The sequence below is a fragment of the Triturus cristatus genome, chromosome 12 (genome assembly GCF_964204655.1).
Source record: "Triturus cristatus chromosome 12, aTriCri1.1, whole genome shotgun sequence".
Classification (NCBI taxonomy): domain Eukaryota; kingdom Metazoa; phylum Chordata; class Amphibia; order Caudata; family Salamandridae; genus Triturus; species Triturus cristatus.
The window spans coordinates 575,529,493-575,546,696 of record NC_140595.1 but is presented as its reverse complement, the minus strand read 5'-3'; the positions used below and the strand labels follow the sequence as shown (position 1 = coordinate 575,546,696).

At 38.4% G+C, this 17,204-nt stretch overlaps 1 protein-coding gene across 3 annotated transcripts in view; it reads left to right on the top strand.

Annotated features, from left to right (window-relative positions):
- The window catches only part of ABCC12 (ATP binding cassette subfamily C member 12), a 907,115-nt gene that overhangs the window by 374,503 nt on the left and 515,408 nt on the right, over positions 1 to 17,204 (top strand). For all 3 annotated transcript variants that reach the window (XM_085640128.1, XM_085640130.1, XM_085640129.1), the window contains exons 11-13: positions 127 to 399; positions 3,589 to 3,660; positions 8,303 to 8,427. In XM_085640128.1, coding sequence (XP_085496254.1) covers positions 127 to 399; positions 3,589 to 3,660; positions 8,303 to 8,427 — 470 coding nt within the window. The remainder of the gene's footprint in view (positions 1 to 126; positions 400 to 3,588; positions 3,661 to 8,302; positions 8,428 to 17,204) is intronic.

Genomic DNA, 17,204 nt, shown 5'->3' with positions numbered 1-17,204 from the left:
GCAAGAGACCAATACTGGAGAACCACAGTTACAGGTAAATAACTTATTTTCTTATTTAAGATGAAGTCAATTTAAAGCAGTCTAGTTTTAGAAAAGTTCATCTTTTTTAAATATGTTTTTTTTTAGAACATTCTCATAAGGGAAAATCCCCCATCTTATGTTAAGGAAGATGAAGACTCACAATATGCTCTTCAGCTGAACAATGCCACGCTATCCTGGAGAAACATGGATGAGGATGAAAACACTGGAATCACTAATGGTGGAGTCGTTCATGAAAATGGAATCAATGCAAAACCTTCCCTCAAAAATCTAGACCTAGCCTCAGGGAGAGAAATTTCAGAAGAAGGAAAGACTTCCACTTCTACCATACTGCACAACATGGCATTCAAAGTACAGAAGGTGGGTTTTATTAGAACACATCTCAGAAAATCAAAGTCATGAATGCAGAAATCATTGAAATGTAAGTCTGTAGTTGTATTCAGGGACTGGAAAAATGTGAATGTTTGTAGTGTCTTTCATGTTAATATGAATATGCCACTTAACCCATCAACTACTGCATGATTTGCAGATTTTAATAAAAAAATATGTTTAGCTCAAACAGATAAAATGTTAATAAAACTGCTGTACAAAGGTTGTGATGCCACTGCAACAGTGAGTTAACTGACAACTAGTCATTTAAAGTGGTAAACATGTTGCCCCGATATTGTCAACTCTACTAATTAGTGGACTAGGAAGCAGTTTTTGACTGCAGCAGGAAAGACAAATCTTAAATACTTAAATATAAACCAGACAGGGTAGAGAGAACAGTTCAGTTCGGAACAGTTTATTCATTTGTGAATAGTCAAAAAGGCTTTAACAAACTCAATCCTCACTTATCATTCAATAAATGAAAACATTCAGATTTAACTTGGTGCATAGGCCATTCCCATTTAGGCAAACACTTAGAAACAGTTTTAGTCACTGCTTCCTATCCCATAGGTAAGTTAGTTAAAATCTGTTGGTTAAGTAATAAAATCATATAAAACTACTAACATTCAGAAAGATCTTCCACAGTAATTTATAGATACATACGCATTAAAAACAGTATTAAAATATTGTGTAGCCTCATATACCAATTATAATCAACGCACTGACTCAGGTAATGTTGTAAAAACTGCTGTCATAATTTTAACAGTCTGAATAACACAAATATCAAACAAACAATAACCTCTTCTTTACAGATTGAGTGAGTTTATTAATTGTCTGATTAATTAAAATCATTACAATGTGCAGAAAACATAAAATAATCTATAAAGTTTCATATCCAGTAGCAAGACCTAACATTGGACATAAATGGGAATAAAAACATTGTACAAACAGTATGAAATATATCGCTAAAGTGCATCAATAAAAACATTCCTATTTAAAACTGCCATTGAACCAGTAGTATAAAATATTGCTAACGTGCATCAATAATCATATTGCTACTAAAACAATGAACATTCAAGGTCCATAAACGCATAGATATTTCATATAGTTCAAACTGTACGAGGTATCGCTAAAGTACATCAATAGCACCATCCCTGTTAAAACTGTCCTAAGTGCTGCAATGATCACATCGCTACTACAGCAATGAAAACAGTGCACTTTGAATTAGCCATGTTATTTCTACTTAAAGAGATTTCTAGGACAATTTCAACATATCTTCTGCCAAAAATAAAAACATGTTAAAGCGACAAATCAGAGGGATTGATTTTCCAGATAGACAGAAAATAAGGGCAGGAGGCATGTTCTAAGGGCAATGAACAATAGTTTCAACAAAGTACCTTGTGCTTGTAGTAGTCAAGGGCAGATGCAAACTATGTGCATAAAAGATTCCTTTGAATATCCACATAGCCTGCAACAATTTGTTTGCCATCGCTGTACCCACCTGGGCGTGCCATCCTTGGTTGGGTACCTACCATGTCTTAGCTTGAGATACGCATCTCTCATACGTGTTGGTATATGCAATCGTAGGTAAGGCTGGAGCTCAAGTTTCTCCAATGAATTGATAACAGTCCAGGCATGCCTTTTTTTCTATTAGAGCCTCTTTGTCTTTTGTAAAAGATAAAACGTTTGTATCTCCTTGTTTACTGTCTTGAGTCCAAGTGACTGCCAATTAAAAGTGTCAAGTCACTCAGATAAATAAGATCGCCATACACTTGCAAATTCATGATTTATAAGTTCTTGCCAGCACAGATTGGGTAAGGAACTTGGATCCGATCGGAACAGAATATGTAGACTTCTTAAATAAGCCGACTGTGTTACTAATTATTGCCTTTGTAGGGCAAATTGCAACTGAATTTCAGTGTGCCCACAGCTCTTTGGGATTCTGAAGATGGATTTAAAGGCTTTAATTTGTAGTTGGGCCAGTAAATTGGTGAGAGTACTGTGGAAAATTACTGATCTATAAGATAATGCAGGGACTAGCTTTGTTTTAATGATTTTCACCAAATGATCTTGGCTGGGGCATAAAAGCTTGTCACGCAGGGTACAAAAGGTGAAAATTAAAGGCGCAGTTTTGGCTCTCAAGGTGTTAGCCCTACAGCCATCATTAGCCAATTAGTTGATAGTTCTCCAAAACACCTTTATATTATTGGTCTTTCTGGCATAGTGTAGCTTGGCCCATATCAATTCATGGTGTGCCCTTTTTGCCTTCCAAATTTCTTGTTTCTATTTTGATCTCAAGGCTTTTAGTCTACACCTTTGTTTGTTGGTTGTGGCTTGATAGGTTTGATGGTGGGCTATTCCTGTAGCTCCATTTGGAGACTTTTTTAGTTAATGAAGCGAATGGGAATACCATTTGTTGTAAATTGATACCAAGGGGCGACCCCTTCTAATCGATCTGGCAGAGATGTTTTCTATTAATGATGAGCATATTCGATGCTAATTCTCCACCATGGATGTTCTCTTTTGAGATTTGTAATGAGCAGATCTTACTCCCATAGTATAGAATACATGTGGAAGCTAAAATCTCCTCTCCGTTTCCAGAGCCTTACAAGTCCTGAAAATATGTTATTGGAGTATCATTAGTTTTGTCTACTATGCCCTAAGGGATTCAAAAAGAAGTGGAGACAAATCATTTTTTGCCTAATATGGGGCTCAATTGCAGCATACAAGTATAATTTTACATGCTTATCTGCGTGGGATCCAACAATTTGCCCTGCATGACTTTTTCATTTTCCTTCACTTCAAAGTCTTATTTCTGATTTCTTCTTTTATTTCATGTGACACATTTAAGGATGTCTAATTTATCTTGAATTGTTCAATTTATTAAGTTTGTAATCGTTTTACCTGTAATGCTAATTCATTGCTTTAAAACTGTATTTCTGTCCAGGGTGTGTGATATCCAAACACCCAAATTAATCTTAATGATCTATTGACTTTATTTCCATAATCCAGTTCTTCAATTTTGGGGGTGTTGTTTCATCACTAGCACTGCAGAACACATTGCATTTTGTTTTTACATTCTTTCTATTATTCTAAAATATGTAGCATTAAGTTATTGCAAAAGTTGCAAATGATCATATTCAAGATAACAAAACATTTGTCAAAACATTTCTGTTGCAGGGGAAGCTATTGGGTATTTGTGGAAACGTTGGATGTGGGAAAAGCTCCATAATTTCAGCATTATTAGGTCAAGTAAGTTCATAAACCAGCAATAAAATGTCTGATAACTACGAATTTGTCCATGAGTTTAAATAGAATTAAGAGCCATTTGTAATCTGCATAATTAGTTCAAAACACATTTTGTCTCCAATGTTGCATATTAAGAATTGAGTGACGCATAAGTATTTTAGCGATAACAACTTGTTGTCTAATATGGGCCAAGATTTTATGCATTGATATTTCAACTCACTGAACTCATCAATTGCCGAAGTGCTGGGAAGATAAGAATTTAATAGAGAACATGAATGATCTTCTCACTCTCCCTGTTATTACTTGCCCTCTATAAAGGGTTTCTTACACATATGATCCACAGTAATTCCCAAATACACATCTGTATGCCAACTGTGAGAGTAAAATGTGTCTTTATCCTACTGACATACTAGTAACACTCCAATGTAGAGTTGGAAATCTAACCTCAGTAGTAAATAACATTAGTGTGTTCTTTGGCACCTCTGATTATAAGATGACATGTCTCAAACATAATTAATCACTATCCATATTTCTCCTGAGGCTATCTCAGAGTTGTCATGTTGTTCTATCAGTGTTCTTTATGAGCTCACAGCTCTAGATGTGAAGTAAAAAGAGCGTGCTAAGAAAATAATCAAAGCTTTACAGTAACCCAGCTTTCCGAACGAGTGGCAGCCGCCACAATAAATGCTGTAGCGTGTGGTGGGATGTTCACAATATCACTGTCTTTCCCCTCAAAATGTTATGGCCATGGTCTGGATTGTAATGAAGGCCTGGCTGCCTCTTCCATCCTCTGGTGGATGACCCACTGTTTCAAAGCAAGCAACCGTTTTCTACCACAAACTCAACTTGATGTCTGCCTCCCAGGTTTTCACAAATTTGGCAGCTAGGCAGCTATCACTGGAGCTCTTCTTCATGTCAGAGGAGTTCAACTCCAAAAAAATGTTTTGATTATGGTACTGCCAAAATATTGTATCCAGAACACTGACTATCACAATATTGTGAAAGTAAGTATTTATAAGTGTGCCTACATTTACTATTCATAACCTAACATCTACCATCCAAGATATAGATCTACAAGGTAGATTGACATGGATATAATTTGACAGTAAGCAGTATCCAATATTCTGGGTATGATGTTATGGCAGGAGTATATTTTGACGTAGTAATCTGTGAGGTACATAAATCGGAAAGGACAGTCACTGTATCCATATCTGGATGATTGGATGATGCAGGCTCCCTCTCCACAGAGGATGTTGGAAGTACTGGAAGCTGTGTGCAACATATATTTTTAGTCTAGTATGAAGGATAGGAAAGGAGGACAGAAATGTTCATGCTTGCTGAGCACTGCAGATACAGCTTTGCTCCTGGGGCTGGGTACACTGGGCAACAGTGCACATTGCAGTGGTCATGGACCATTTCTGATTGCAGTTTTAGAGGATATATTGCTATAGTCAGACAATATGGCCATATTGTCAGCTACAATTGGTGCACTTATACCCTTGATTGGGCTTACTGGCATGCCGTCTGGATTGCTGGGATGAAATTCATTTCTTGGCTTTACTTGTACACAATTAGGACCTTGACAACATAGAGTTAGACTGTCTCAGCAGCATATTTCTGATTCTTAGGAGTTTTTTTTAAATCCATATGGTTGGTGCCCATTTCCTGGATCAGTTTAAATCCCCTGAGAATGCACTCAAGGAAAAATCAGTGATGTCTGTTTTGGTTCTTCCCATTTCCCACTGAAGGCCCAGGTTCTCACTTAGTCAAGCATTGATACGCCAGTCAACTTAGAACTTTGTATTTTTGTGTAGACATTTTAATAACACAGAAGCCATAATGTCTGTGTTTTTGAATTCATTGATATGGAGATTAGAAGGAGGCAACTCCAGCAGAAGAGTTTACCCACCTAATATGCATTAGCACTAATATTGTCTGGATGGTCTTTAATGATGAATTTGAATTCAAAACATTGGGCTGCATTCAGGAAGGGGTGTGTCATTTAGGGGGCTGTTCTGTAGATCCTCTGGGCTAGGTTCTCCATGATTCTACACATTTCTACCTTCAAATCTCAGTAGACAAAGTAAAGTTTCCAGTAAGCTAAGGGGTGGTCATGGTGAAGGTTACCTTCTAGCAGCCTGATTGCTGGGCAGGTATTTTCCTTTTCAGACTTTGAATTAGAGGCGTTGCTCACCCACGGGAACACTCTAGTGCTGAGAACTCTATAGTCTCATGATCTGAGCCATTTGAGGACTTTGATCTAGGAGCGCTCAGAAAAAAGGTCCCTTCTTGGTGGTGCTGCTCCTAGCTGGAATAGAGCAACTAAGTGTACTGATGTGCAATGAGTCATGTCTATCTGTTGACCCTGATATGGTTATACTTCACTCTACATCCTGGACTCTTTCCCAATGATTCCCCCTCTTTCAGCTGTGCCCAGGAAGTTGTTCTTCTCTCTTTTTATTCTATTCCCATCATCTGTTAAACCATAATCTTGGCACATGCAAAATATTTATAGGGCTCTTCTAATATATTGAGAGACCTGCCATTCAGTTCCAGGGAAACCTGGCGGGCCTATTTGTTATATTTTGAGTAGCTGTTCAAGGGCAGATGGTGTATAAATGTTCAATGAGTGGGTAACTACATTCTATCATTATTCTGGCCTTCTCATTAACTGATGTTGCACTGCCAGTTGGAAAGTATTTTCAGCCTACAAGAGCGATGAAAGCATTTTATTTTATGGAAAATTGCAGAACTGCAACTTTGACCTCTTTAAGTACTTTTGCCCAATTCTGCAGGCTTCATTGGGTGAACATAGACAATCAGTATTTTGGTGCTGGTTTTCTTTGAACATTTCTCACTGTATCAGTTTCTGTTATTGCCTTTGAGGTCATGGCATTTACCAACATTATTGGCTTTATGTGTCTTCACCTGTGCACTAAAGACAGTTCACTCTGTTGGGTATACTTCAATAGCGATGAAATATACTTTTTCCGCTCACCATACTTAGAAACAAATATTCCACCCACCTTCATCTGTTTGGTCTGCAGTGAGGCTTGGGTAGCTATGAAGGGTGCTGGAAATGCCAGCTCCCTTTATGGCACCAAGCTTAGCTGGTGGGGATTTCATTGCTGATTGATTTATACTGACATTTTTCTTTTTCAGAGTTAGGGCCAACTCGCTATTAATGACTGTGAGAAGGAAGGGTTTAGTTAAGAGTAATAAAGCTTACATATTTCCTGTTGGTGAAATTAACCCATTCAGATATTGCCTCAGTTATGGAGGAAATCCATTATCCATGGAGAGCATTCTGGAGCCATTCACACCCTCTTTTTCCTTCCTGTTGTTTCCCAGGCAGAATTGTATCCTGGTGAACATAGTAACATTACTGGACAAGGAGCCAGTCAATAATTTAAACTGTTGTCCCTCACCTACTTTTTGGATCATGCCTCTCCAGATTGTGTGAATCAAGGACAAGTGGCAAGTACCTGTACTACTAACAGGCTCCAAACTAAATATTGCGATCACAACATGAAATTGCAAGCACCGTTTCTATGGACCTTCTTCTGGCCCTCCTAAAAGCCAGCTTTCCATTGTGGAGTCCTTAAGCTGTAGTTATGGAGTGCAATCTGAGGGATCCACATTTTTACTCCAGCCTCAGAATGTCAATGAATCAGCTAATCATGCAAGCTTTTAGTACAGTATTCCAAGTCTTACATAACTCTCTTTCTTAGGAACATAGATATCAGTTCCCTCTGCCCACTGTTCCATTACCATAGCACTATATTACAGATAGCTTGAGTCAATGTTTTCACTAATCACAAGTAATAAATGATCTTGAAAATATGTTTGAGCATAACTGGAGAGCTGGAGACAATAGGTCGTACTGCGTTCAGAACCTTGATACAGATGAGCAAGAGACCAACACATTTTTAAATGTTATAATAATTTACCTTTTTATTTCTGCCAGGACTTCACAAAGGGATTCCTAACAGACATAAACTCATTTATGAGTGCAGATTTATCTGCCAAAAATGAGGAGAAATTCACATTTGTAGATCCTGCTCATAGTGGGCATTCCAATGCATGATTTGCCTTGGAAGTTTGGCAATTCCATCAAATGTTTGATGGAATTCCCAATGTTTGTTTCAACCCCTGGTCAGAGATTTACTTTAGCCACTAGCCAAGTGCTAGAGTAACTCCCCTTCCAGGATGAGCAGGAGAATATATCACTTCCAGATTTGGTGGATGTGTAGGGGAAGGGCTTTCAGCACAAGGAAAATAGTTTTTGCACAGTGAAAAAAGTGCATTTTCACAGGAGGCCCTGTTCCGCCTCTGAAGACTTCTCTGCTATGAAGAACTCTACGCCGTAGGAATAGGCGCCTTTTAAAAATCTCACATGACATTCCTGGAAGTATGATTGGGAACCCGCGAACAAGGCAGCATTCCAAGCTTATTTCTGGAAATGTTTGTAAATGGGGAGAAAATTGAAAGACATGCTCAGGCAGAGGCGTAAAGTTCCACCTATTCTTTTCAATTTGTTTTTGTGAATAGGGTTTTTTGAGTATTTTACATTCAATACCAGTATTATTTGTATGCCTCATACCCATTATTGGTGATTGTAATAATCTAAATCTGCTTGTTTCAGATGCATCTTGAAAATGGGGCTGTATATGTTAATGGAACATTGGCATATGTGTCGCAACAAGCATGGATCTTTCATGGAAATGTTAAAGAAAATATCCTTTTTGGAAAAGAATTTGATAAGAATAGGTAAACATTGGTTATCAGGTTGTAATGATTAAAATTGCATATCCAAGATGATTTGTGGACTGTTCGCCAGGGTTTAAATGACCCTGAAAGAAAATCAGAATTTCTTTCTATCATAATCTAGCTCTGGTGTGTTGTGAAGGAGATTGAGTTGTGGGTGGGTTTTTGGAAGGGTTGGAGCTGACTAACCACATCAACTATGAATGATAGGTGCTAAGTGTATACCATAATGCTAGCCCTTGTAGTGAAGACAAGATAGTGCTATTATTTGATGTATCACTCAATCAGAGACACCCTACAAAAACCTAAGTATTGTAGATTATAAGATAAATATGGCATTTAGGTAAATCATACATGTAGTGCTCTTATTTTTATTGACGATTATATCATAGTTAGGTGGACCATGCAGTGGCCTAGAGGTAGTTTGAGTTGGAACAAGGGCATGGACAGACAAGAAATGGAAGGAGCCCAGTAAGAGATTCAGATGAATAGAAGAAAAAAAGACTAGAATTACCTTCGTTCGTACGAAGAATGATTAAAGTACCCCACATGAAAGACAAGTTCAAGGAACTCTGTTTCATATCACTCACAATAAGATGCTAAACTGAATTGAGATGAATACCTCTTTCAGAAATCAATGGTGAAGTAAGAGTCTACTACAAGCACAGTTAAAGGGTCTGATAAATCCATTGATTATCTTATTTGCCACATAAAATGGGTGCTAGTTAAAGAGCAGACCTACTAAATAAGAGAAATTTATGACGCGCAGTCATAAGGTCCTCTGACATGAAGAACACTTTAATCCTACCAGATAATTGAATCAAGGGATTGTGCATTTTGCCGTAAGATAGCATTAAGCATTCGTTTTGGCTAATCAGGGCAAACCCCATTGTAAATGAATAAATATTACAAGTTGATAGGAAGGAAATCAGATTTCCAGAGATAGAACTGTAAAATAAAAGAGAAGTGTTTTGGATTGAACAGAGATCAAAGTTTATCACACATTTAAATGGAAAATAATTGATGTATCATGTACGCATTGAGAGAGAGTGCTAGAAATGATATGTCAGTATGGACTCATGAGGAGTCTTATTATAAAGGAGCATATCACCTATTTTAAAATCTGGGCAATCATAAAAAGTGGAGTAGAATTGTTAATAATTCAGGTCACCATCAAATTATGTGTCTTCAACCAGTGAATACAGAGCCACGGATTGACTCCTGAATAGTGCAGGATTTCAGAAGAACTAAGTAGAGGAGAATTTTCTTTCACCCTTATTGAAAGTCCAATCTCAAAAGGAAAATTATCAACACGGCTATGTTCTCGAGAGAATGTATTTACCTGACAAGCTTCAAGCCGTAGAAAATATTAATAATTTCTTGCAGAATAAGTGAAGAAACAATAGGGATAACCAAGATGTATTTTTGGTAAATATGTCTACAACCAGCATTTAAACTTGCTGCTCAGGCTATATGTTTTCAGAAACTGCATTCAGAAATTATATTTGATGAGACCATAATACCCCTTATGAGGAAATTGGGATAATGGGGGGAGGGGTAAATATGTGATGGAGTATGCAGCTAATTGCCTTACAAATTCTGAATGTAACATTCTATTGATACACATGAACTAATTTGCACTGAAAGCCTATTTAAAGTTAGTTCTTGTTTTGTTTAATTGTTTTATATGTACCAGACTACGTGTACTTTTATGGCTGGCACAGCCAAATAAAGAATCTTTTGGACTGGATACCAAAAGAAGTAGATGTGTCAGCTTTGTGATTTTGTAGATATAAGCTACTTCTATGTGGAGAAAATTTCAAGAATGGATGCAAAATAGTTTGACACTTTTAGAACTATGTAAACTTGTATTTAAGGGTTTATATCAACTACAGGAGAATTCTTGCTTTGAGTTTGGTTGCTTTATATAACAAATATTCAATAACTGAATGGAAAATACCTAGATGTTTATTATTTGAATTTAAAAAATAGGAAAACATTATTTATGGAGAAGCAATTAGACAACATGTTGAGAATTGAAGAAATTGGAGATATGTTTGCCTTTTGACAGATAATTGCAAAAGTGTTTAAGTGAACCAAAGCTTTGCCACTGCAACAGAATATTCAGAAAATGTTCTGCTGGTTTGGTTAGTGAAAAACAAAATATTCCATCATCACTATGAAATTATCAACCGTAATACTCCATACATGCTAATTTGATTAACTCATCCTGCAGTAAATAACTCTCAATGTTTATGGGTTCTGTAAAACAGAAAACCATGTAGTTTGCGCAAACACACACAGGAACAGTGTGAAGAAGTATGTGTTTTTGAATTATAATATTACTGACTCCTTTAATTGTACATCAACAACAAAAGCCTTAAGGCAGTTGTGGTGATCACATTGGAGGGACGCACTTATTACTAACAGTTGTTCTACATTTTTTCTGTGGATTGTAAGTTTGGGATGAAGGCAGTCTATAGAAATAGCTTAATAAATTAGAGGGAACATGATAAAGATAGATGTTGCTTATTTCACAACGTCCCCTGTTACAGCCATTCAATCAGAATTTAAATTGGTGACACATTGTATCTAGCAAATAAGCAATAGCTAAAGGTTGCCAGCAATCTTTATAAGAATACATTTACTATGGGGTCATTATTAGTAAGAAACTAGCTTTGCATGGGTATCATAGCAGTAACAACTTTCTGTCACAACTAATTATGATTGTAAATGAGAACCTTGAGGATTCATGGTGTTTTTCGGCAATGTCCCACTCTAATTTCAAAAATATGTAGGTCAAAAAAGCAGATTATATACATATAAAACTCCAAATACAATAGCCTTATAATTGCTGTTTCATATACAAAATTTAAAAATATTCCCTTCTGTGGTACAGTGTCCCATTTTTATAGCAGAAATAACCCTAGGGAACAAAAGAATGCAATTGAAGGTTACATGAGATTAACACTAATAGCATTTCAGATGGAAACACATGAAGGTATTACCCATCACAATAGTTACCCAGAGTGGTACTTTGGTTCTGTTACCATTACTAGGCTGCTAGAAAGCTCGGGGTTGCACTGATTTTGTATTGAAATTTCATTTGCATATAATTTCATACAGGAAATGTTTTATTGAAAAGTACAATGCTGGTTTATACTGTTTGAGTATCTGTAGTAAAATAAAAAATACAAATATAGAATTCTGTAAATAAGAGTGCATTGGTTTAGATAAAACATGGTTTCCTTCTTAAAACACATTCTCATTATATAAAATAAAGAATTTTAAAGCTGCTTCTGGCAAGGCAGATATAATAATGGACCTTTAATTGTAGATTCAGGGGCCTGGCTACAAAGGTAAATTTACAAATGAGCAAATCTACATGTATAAATTTCCTCTTATGCTATCTAGTAAAGTTACTACTATTGACCAATTACCATTTTTGAGTGTACATCTACTACAAAGTATAGACTTTATGTGTCCCCACCCCCATAAAACAGGGGTTGGAGCCAAATTTGCAGTTGTAAGGATCCATCCAAAAGAGACCCAGAATAGTGGTAGCTCAGACTTGGAGTAAGTCCAGCACCACACATGACCAAGGACTAGTACTGCAAAATCCTCCTATAGAAAATAATTGAGGAAGGGAACAGAACAGAACCTCGTAGCAAACAATGTTAAAGTACATTAAATTATTTTGAATTTTAAAAAATATGTACACATTTAATTTAATGTTTAAAAAGTACATATAAATACAACATATATATTATTTTCAGCTTAAATATGTGAATAACTTTTTTTTATTTTAGAAATAAATGCAACTTAATTAATGGAAATCTATTACTTTGCATTAATTCCATACATTACTTTTTCTAATTTTTACTATATAATAGATAAATACAAACATTAATTTGAGGCAAGATTATTTTAAAATAAATCGTTAAATTAGTAGCTTGTAATTTGAATGTAGTACACATATTTTCATGTTAAAAAATAGAGCAAATTGAAAAACATACTACAGCATTATTCACTTAATTTTGAATGAAATGTTTAATGAATTTAAAAATATTAAAGTAATTTTAATGATTTTTTAAAAAGATTTATTTAGAAGAAATCCCACCTAAAGTGTTTATATTTAACTATTATGTATTAAAAATTACAAGTTATGTCTAGAATTAATTTAGCTTAATTTAATTATATTTAAAAAAATAAAGTTGCATTTTGTTTTAAAGGAAAAAATGGTTAAATAAAATATTTTATTATAAAGTATTTTTTATTTCTGTGTGTTTTTTGTAACATTAAATTAGCTGTATCTATATTTTGAAAGTGGCAAAATAAATAATCTATTTTAACATTACTTCCTACGGAGTTCTATTATAAATTCCTGCCTCCATTATTTTCAATGAGAGGGTGTTGCAGTTTCACTGCTTGGCCACGTGTGACACTGGACTTTCTCCAGGTCTCAGCTGGAGTACATTTTACTATGATTTTGCGTCTTTTTTTTGTCATAACTTTAGAGGTACAGTTTGTGAATAGGAATGGTCTTACTCTTTCGTGATTGGGTGTCTAACACTCACTAACCCACTCTATAGACCTCCATAAATCCTTTCTAGTGCTACTTTATGTTCTACAAAATGCAGTTTGTGAATGGAACCCATAATGTTCAGCTTTTATGAATAGACTGGTGATTAAACAATAATTAGTGGTTATGATCAGGGACTAGTGAAGCTTTCACCAGCAAAGCAGAGCTAACACTGGATCGTGCCGATATTTCGAATGTTCATATCTTCAATGACTTTCATAAATAAACTTGAAAATTCAGTTACCAACGAGCACTGATTTGAAACTGAATATTTGTTTTAGTATTCATTAAGGTGTTACTAATTAAATAGTGAGCAATGGTGAATCTTATAATGCCAATTCAGCGAAAATATCGAAAATATTTTCTGGCCGCTATGAATTCTGGGTTTTTATACCACCGAATTGTGTGCAATAAAGCACCCAAACATGTAATACATTTAATATTAACTACGCAATTATTTGCGTAGTTATTCAAAACCATTGCATTACATTTTATTGATTACAAAAAAATCAACAATTTATGCTTATAAAAATTCTTCTTTCATTTTCTTAAAACAACCTAGTTTGTCTATACAAAATGTATCAGGCAACCCTTGACCCACCAGGTAGGTTGCTCCCCTTCCGCACAGCTCCGCCTGTGTGTCCCTGCCCCAGCTGCCGCTGCTGAGGAAGTTAGAGGCCCTCCTCCACCCGCAGGCTACCACCTGCACCTCATCCCTGGTGGCCAGTGGAGGGCGTAAGTTTGTTCATCTTCCGCCTTATTGTTTTACTGTATTGCCTGTATTTTCATTGTTGTGTCTGCTGTTGTCTGTCTTCCCCCGCTGCCTGTACGTGGTCCTTGCCCGTTTTCTTTCCTTCTGTACCCCTCGCTGCCCCTGTGTCCCTCTGCCCGTTTTTCCCTTCTGTTCCCCTCACTGCCCCGTGCCTCTCTGCCCGGATTTGCCTTCTGATTCTGTGCCACTAATTTTTTCATTAATTTTGTGCCCTTTGCCTTCTGTGCCACTCGTTTCCTCCTCGTTTTCGTGCCCTTTGCCTTCTGTGCCACTCGTTTCCTCCTCGTTTTCGTGCCCTTTTTGCCTTCTGTGCCACTCATTTTTTCATTGATTTTGTGCCCTTTGCCTTCTGTGCCACTCATTTCCCCCTCGTTTTTGTGCCCTTTTTGCCTTCTGTGCCACTCGTTTTCCATTGATTTTTGTGCCCTTTTGCCCTATTTCTGTGCCTTTTTTTGCATTTGGTTCCACTAGTTTTTCCCTCGTTTTTTGTGCCTTTTTCCTTCTGTTCCCTCCGTCGTCCCTCACCGCCTCCACTGCTGTGTCCCCTGAGGCCCCACCCCCCTGACTGCCCATTTGCTGCCCCCGCCTCCCAGCTGCTCCTCCCTCCCACCTCCCCATATATGCCAGCCGCTGCACAAGCGCGCCCGTCTGCGCCCGTCCGCGCCTGGTCTGCGCCTGGACCGCACCCAGCGCCAGAACCCCTGGCCCCCGCTCCCGCCACGACGACTGCCGCCGCTATGATGCCAGCACACTCCACGCCCTCAAGCCCGGATGGACCCACACCTGCTTCAAGGCCGCCCCGAAACGCACACCCGGTCCCTTTACCTGCCGGAACTGCAGCTACACCAGCCTCAGAACCGACGAACCACACGCCAAGAAAGACCGCACCCACCTGCGATGCATACTACTGAACACCCGCTCCGTGCGCAAACATGCCGTTGAGATCTGGCACTTGCTCGACACAACATCCCCGGACGTCGCCTTCCTGACAGAGACCTGGTTGAACGACTCCTCCGCACCCGACATCGCCATAGCCATCCCAGACGGCTACAAGATCACCTGCAGAGACCGCACCAACGGAGTTGGAGGAGGAATCGTCATCATCCACAAGAACAGCATCAGGGTCTCGACTAGCACCGACGATGCGATCAGCACCGCCGAACACATGCACTTCCAGATCCACACAGACCCCAACTCCACCCTCATAGACACCCTCGTCTACCGACCCCCCGGACCCCGCCCCCAATTCAGCGACTCCATCGCCGACTTCATCAGCACGCACGCCCTGACCTCCACCGACTACATCCTCCGCGGAGACCTGAACTTTCACCTTGAGAATAACAACAACAACTCCTCAACCCTGATCGATAACCTCGCCAACCTCGGACTAAAGCAACTCGTCACAATGCCCACCCACTCCGCCAGCCACACGCTTGACCCCGTCTTGTCCTCAAGCCCGCACGTCTCCGTCAGCCACACCACCAAACTCCTCTGGACCGACCACCGCTGCATCCACTTCACCTTCCAGAAACCCACCACACACCACCGCACCCAACAGATCCCCCGCCGCTGCTGGAGATAAATCACCGAAGACCAACTACATGCAAACCTCGCTCTCAGCCCACCCACCGAACCCTCCAACAGCGACGACACTGCCCACAGCCTCAGACGCTGGATCGAAGGCTTTATGGCTCTAGCCTCTGGAGAAAAACATTTTGGGAAGCTTTCCAAACGGCACTGATTCGTGTGCCCAGGTTTCTTGCAACAACACCACTTGGAGCTTGCATAGCTATTGCATAGTATGTCTGTCATCCAGTTGGCTGGCTACCCCGTTTATATTCCAGGAGTTGATTTTTTGAGTATTTTCACTCCAGGCATTTGTGTGTTCTCTTTGTCATTTCAGTTTTCTTGCCGTGTTTAATGTTCCAGCTAACCATCCCCATTGTGATTCAATGATGGTTTGTTGTGGGGGTGCTGGTTCTTTAACATCTCTCAGATTTGAGGCTTGTTCCTGAGATTTGCTCCTGGCATGCCGTAGCACCGAGTAAACCATTTACTTTCCCATACTTGCGCTAGGGTCTTCTTTATGGATTTGCTCCAGTGGATATCAGTACCCAGAAGACTTGGGTACAGATATCGACATACCCCGGCTTTGAGAGGTCTCTTCTTCCATTATTACTTTTTTTGCCAATTTACCTAAGCTCCATGTAACTCTAGTGTGCTCGCTGTGATACCCTGGGTCGGGATTGATGAACTCTTCTGCTGTGCAGAGTATAATATACTATATTTGCTTTTAAAAGTGAGTGGGAGCCATTATTCACAAGAGACAAGTGTATTAGTTATAAGCAAAGTATTTGTATATCTCTGTGTAAATAAACATATGAATATCATGAGAAAAAATGAATAGAGCACCCACAGGCCAGAGTACGAACTTGTTATTGACTTGAAATTCTTAATGAATGTTTTAATACTGAAAGATGAAAATGAATTAATGCATTAATAAAGTCCAACAATTGCAATATGAGTTAAAAAGTGTACAGCTTAACAACTATCAAGTGTTACAATCAACAAAAAATGCGTAATATCTACATCAGCCTTTATAAATGTAGAGCTCATGTTTCTTCACCTATGTACCACAAAAGCCACAATCTACTAAAATCTATGGAGAAAACATGGAGGCCTTCCATGAACTAGAAATAATGAAACAATGAAGCTGAGAAAGGACTACAATTTGTGAACACAATTTGTATGGTTGTAACATATTGGAAGAGTGCAATTAAAAGGGAAATGTTTCTTATAGAGTCTGTCTATTGAGATGGAGAGGCTACATAATGCATACATGAGTTATATGGTCTAATATTGCCATTGCAATGTCTAGGTGATGTCATAAACCAAAAGGCTGAATAAATGGGTCCAGTTTTCATAAACCAATGGACAATGGTGATGGCCATTGGTTTTTTGTGACTGTGGCATTTACTGCCTAATTACTAACTTACTGAGCTAAGTAAAACATTGAATGAAAAATTGAGCGAGCCCGACTAAGATAGCGCAGTTCAAGTGGAGGAAATTAATCCAGATGAGGATGAGAAGGGAGAGGGATGAACATGAATTCCATTCAAGGAAAAGTTGACTATGGGCAATGAATGGCTTTTCACTCTTGAGGAAAAACTAAAAGCTAGCACAAAATAAAAAACCCAGACGTTGTAACAACTCTGCGAAGCAGTTGTCCGTACACATAAAGCAACTTTACCAGGCTTCCTCAGTGTTAACATTGGTAACACCTGTAATATCAAAATCACATGAAACCCCACAAAGACAACTTATAGCCTAATGAAATACAGGTGGGCAAGGCCCTAAGGAAGCTGAGAGCAGCAGGGGCTCCTGGACCAAATGGCCAGCCAGGGGCAGTATTGAAATCTGACCCTC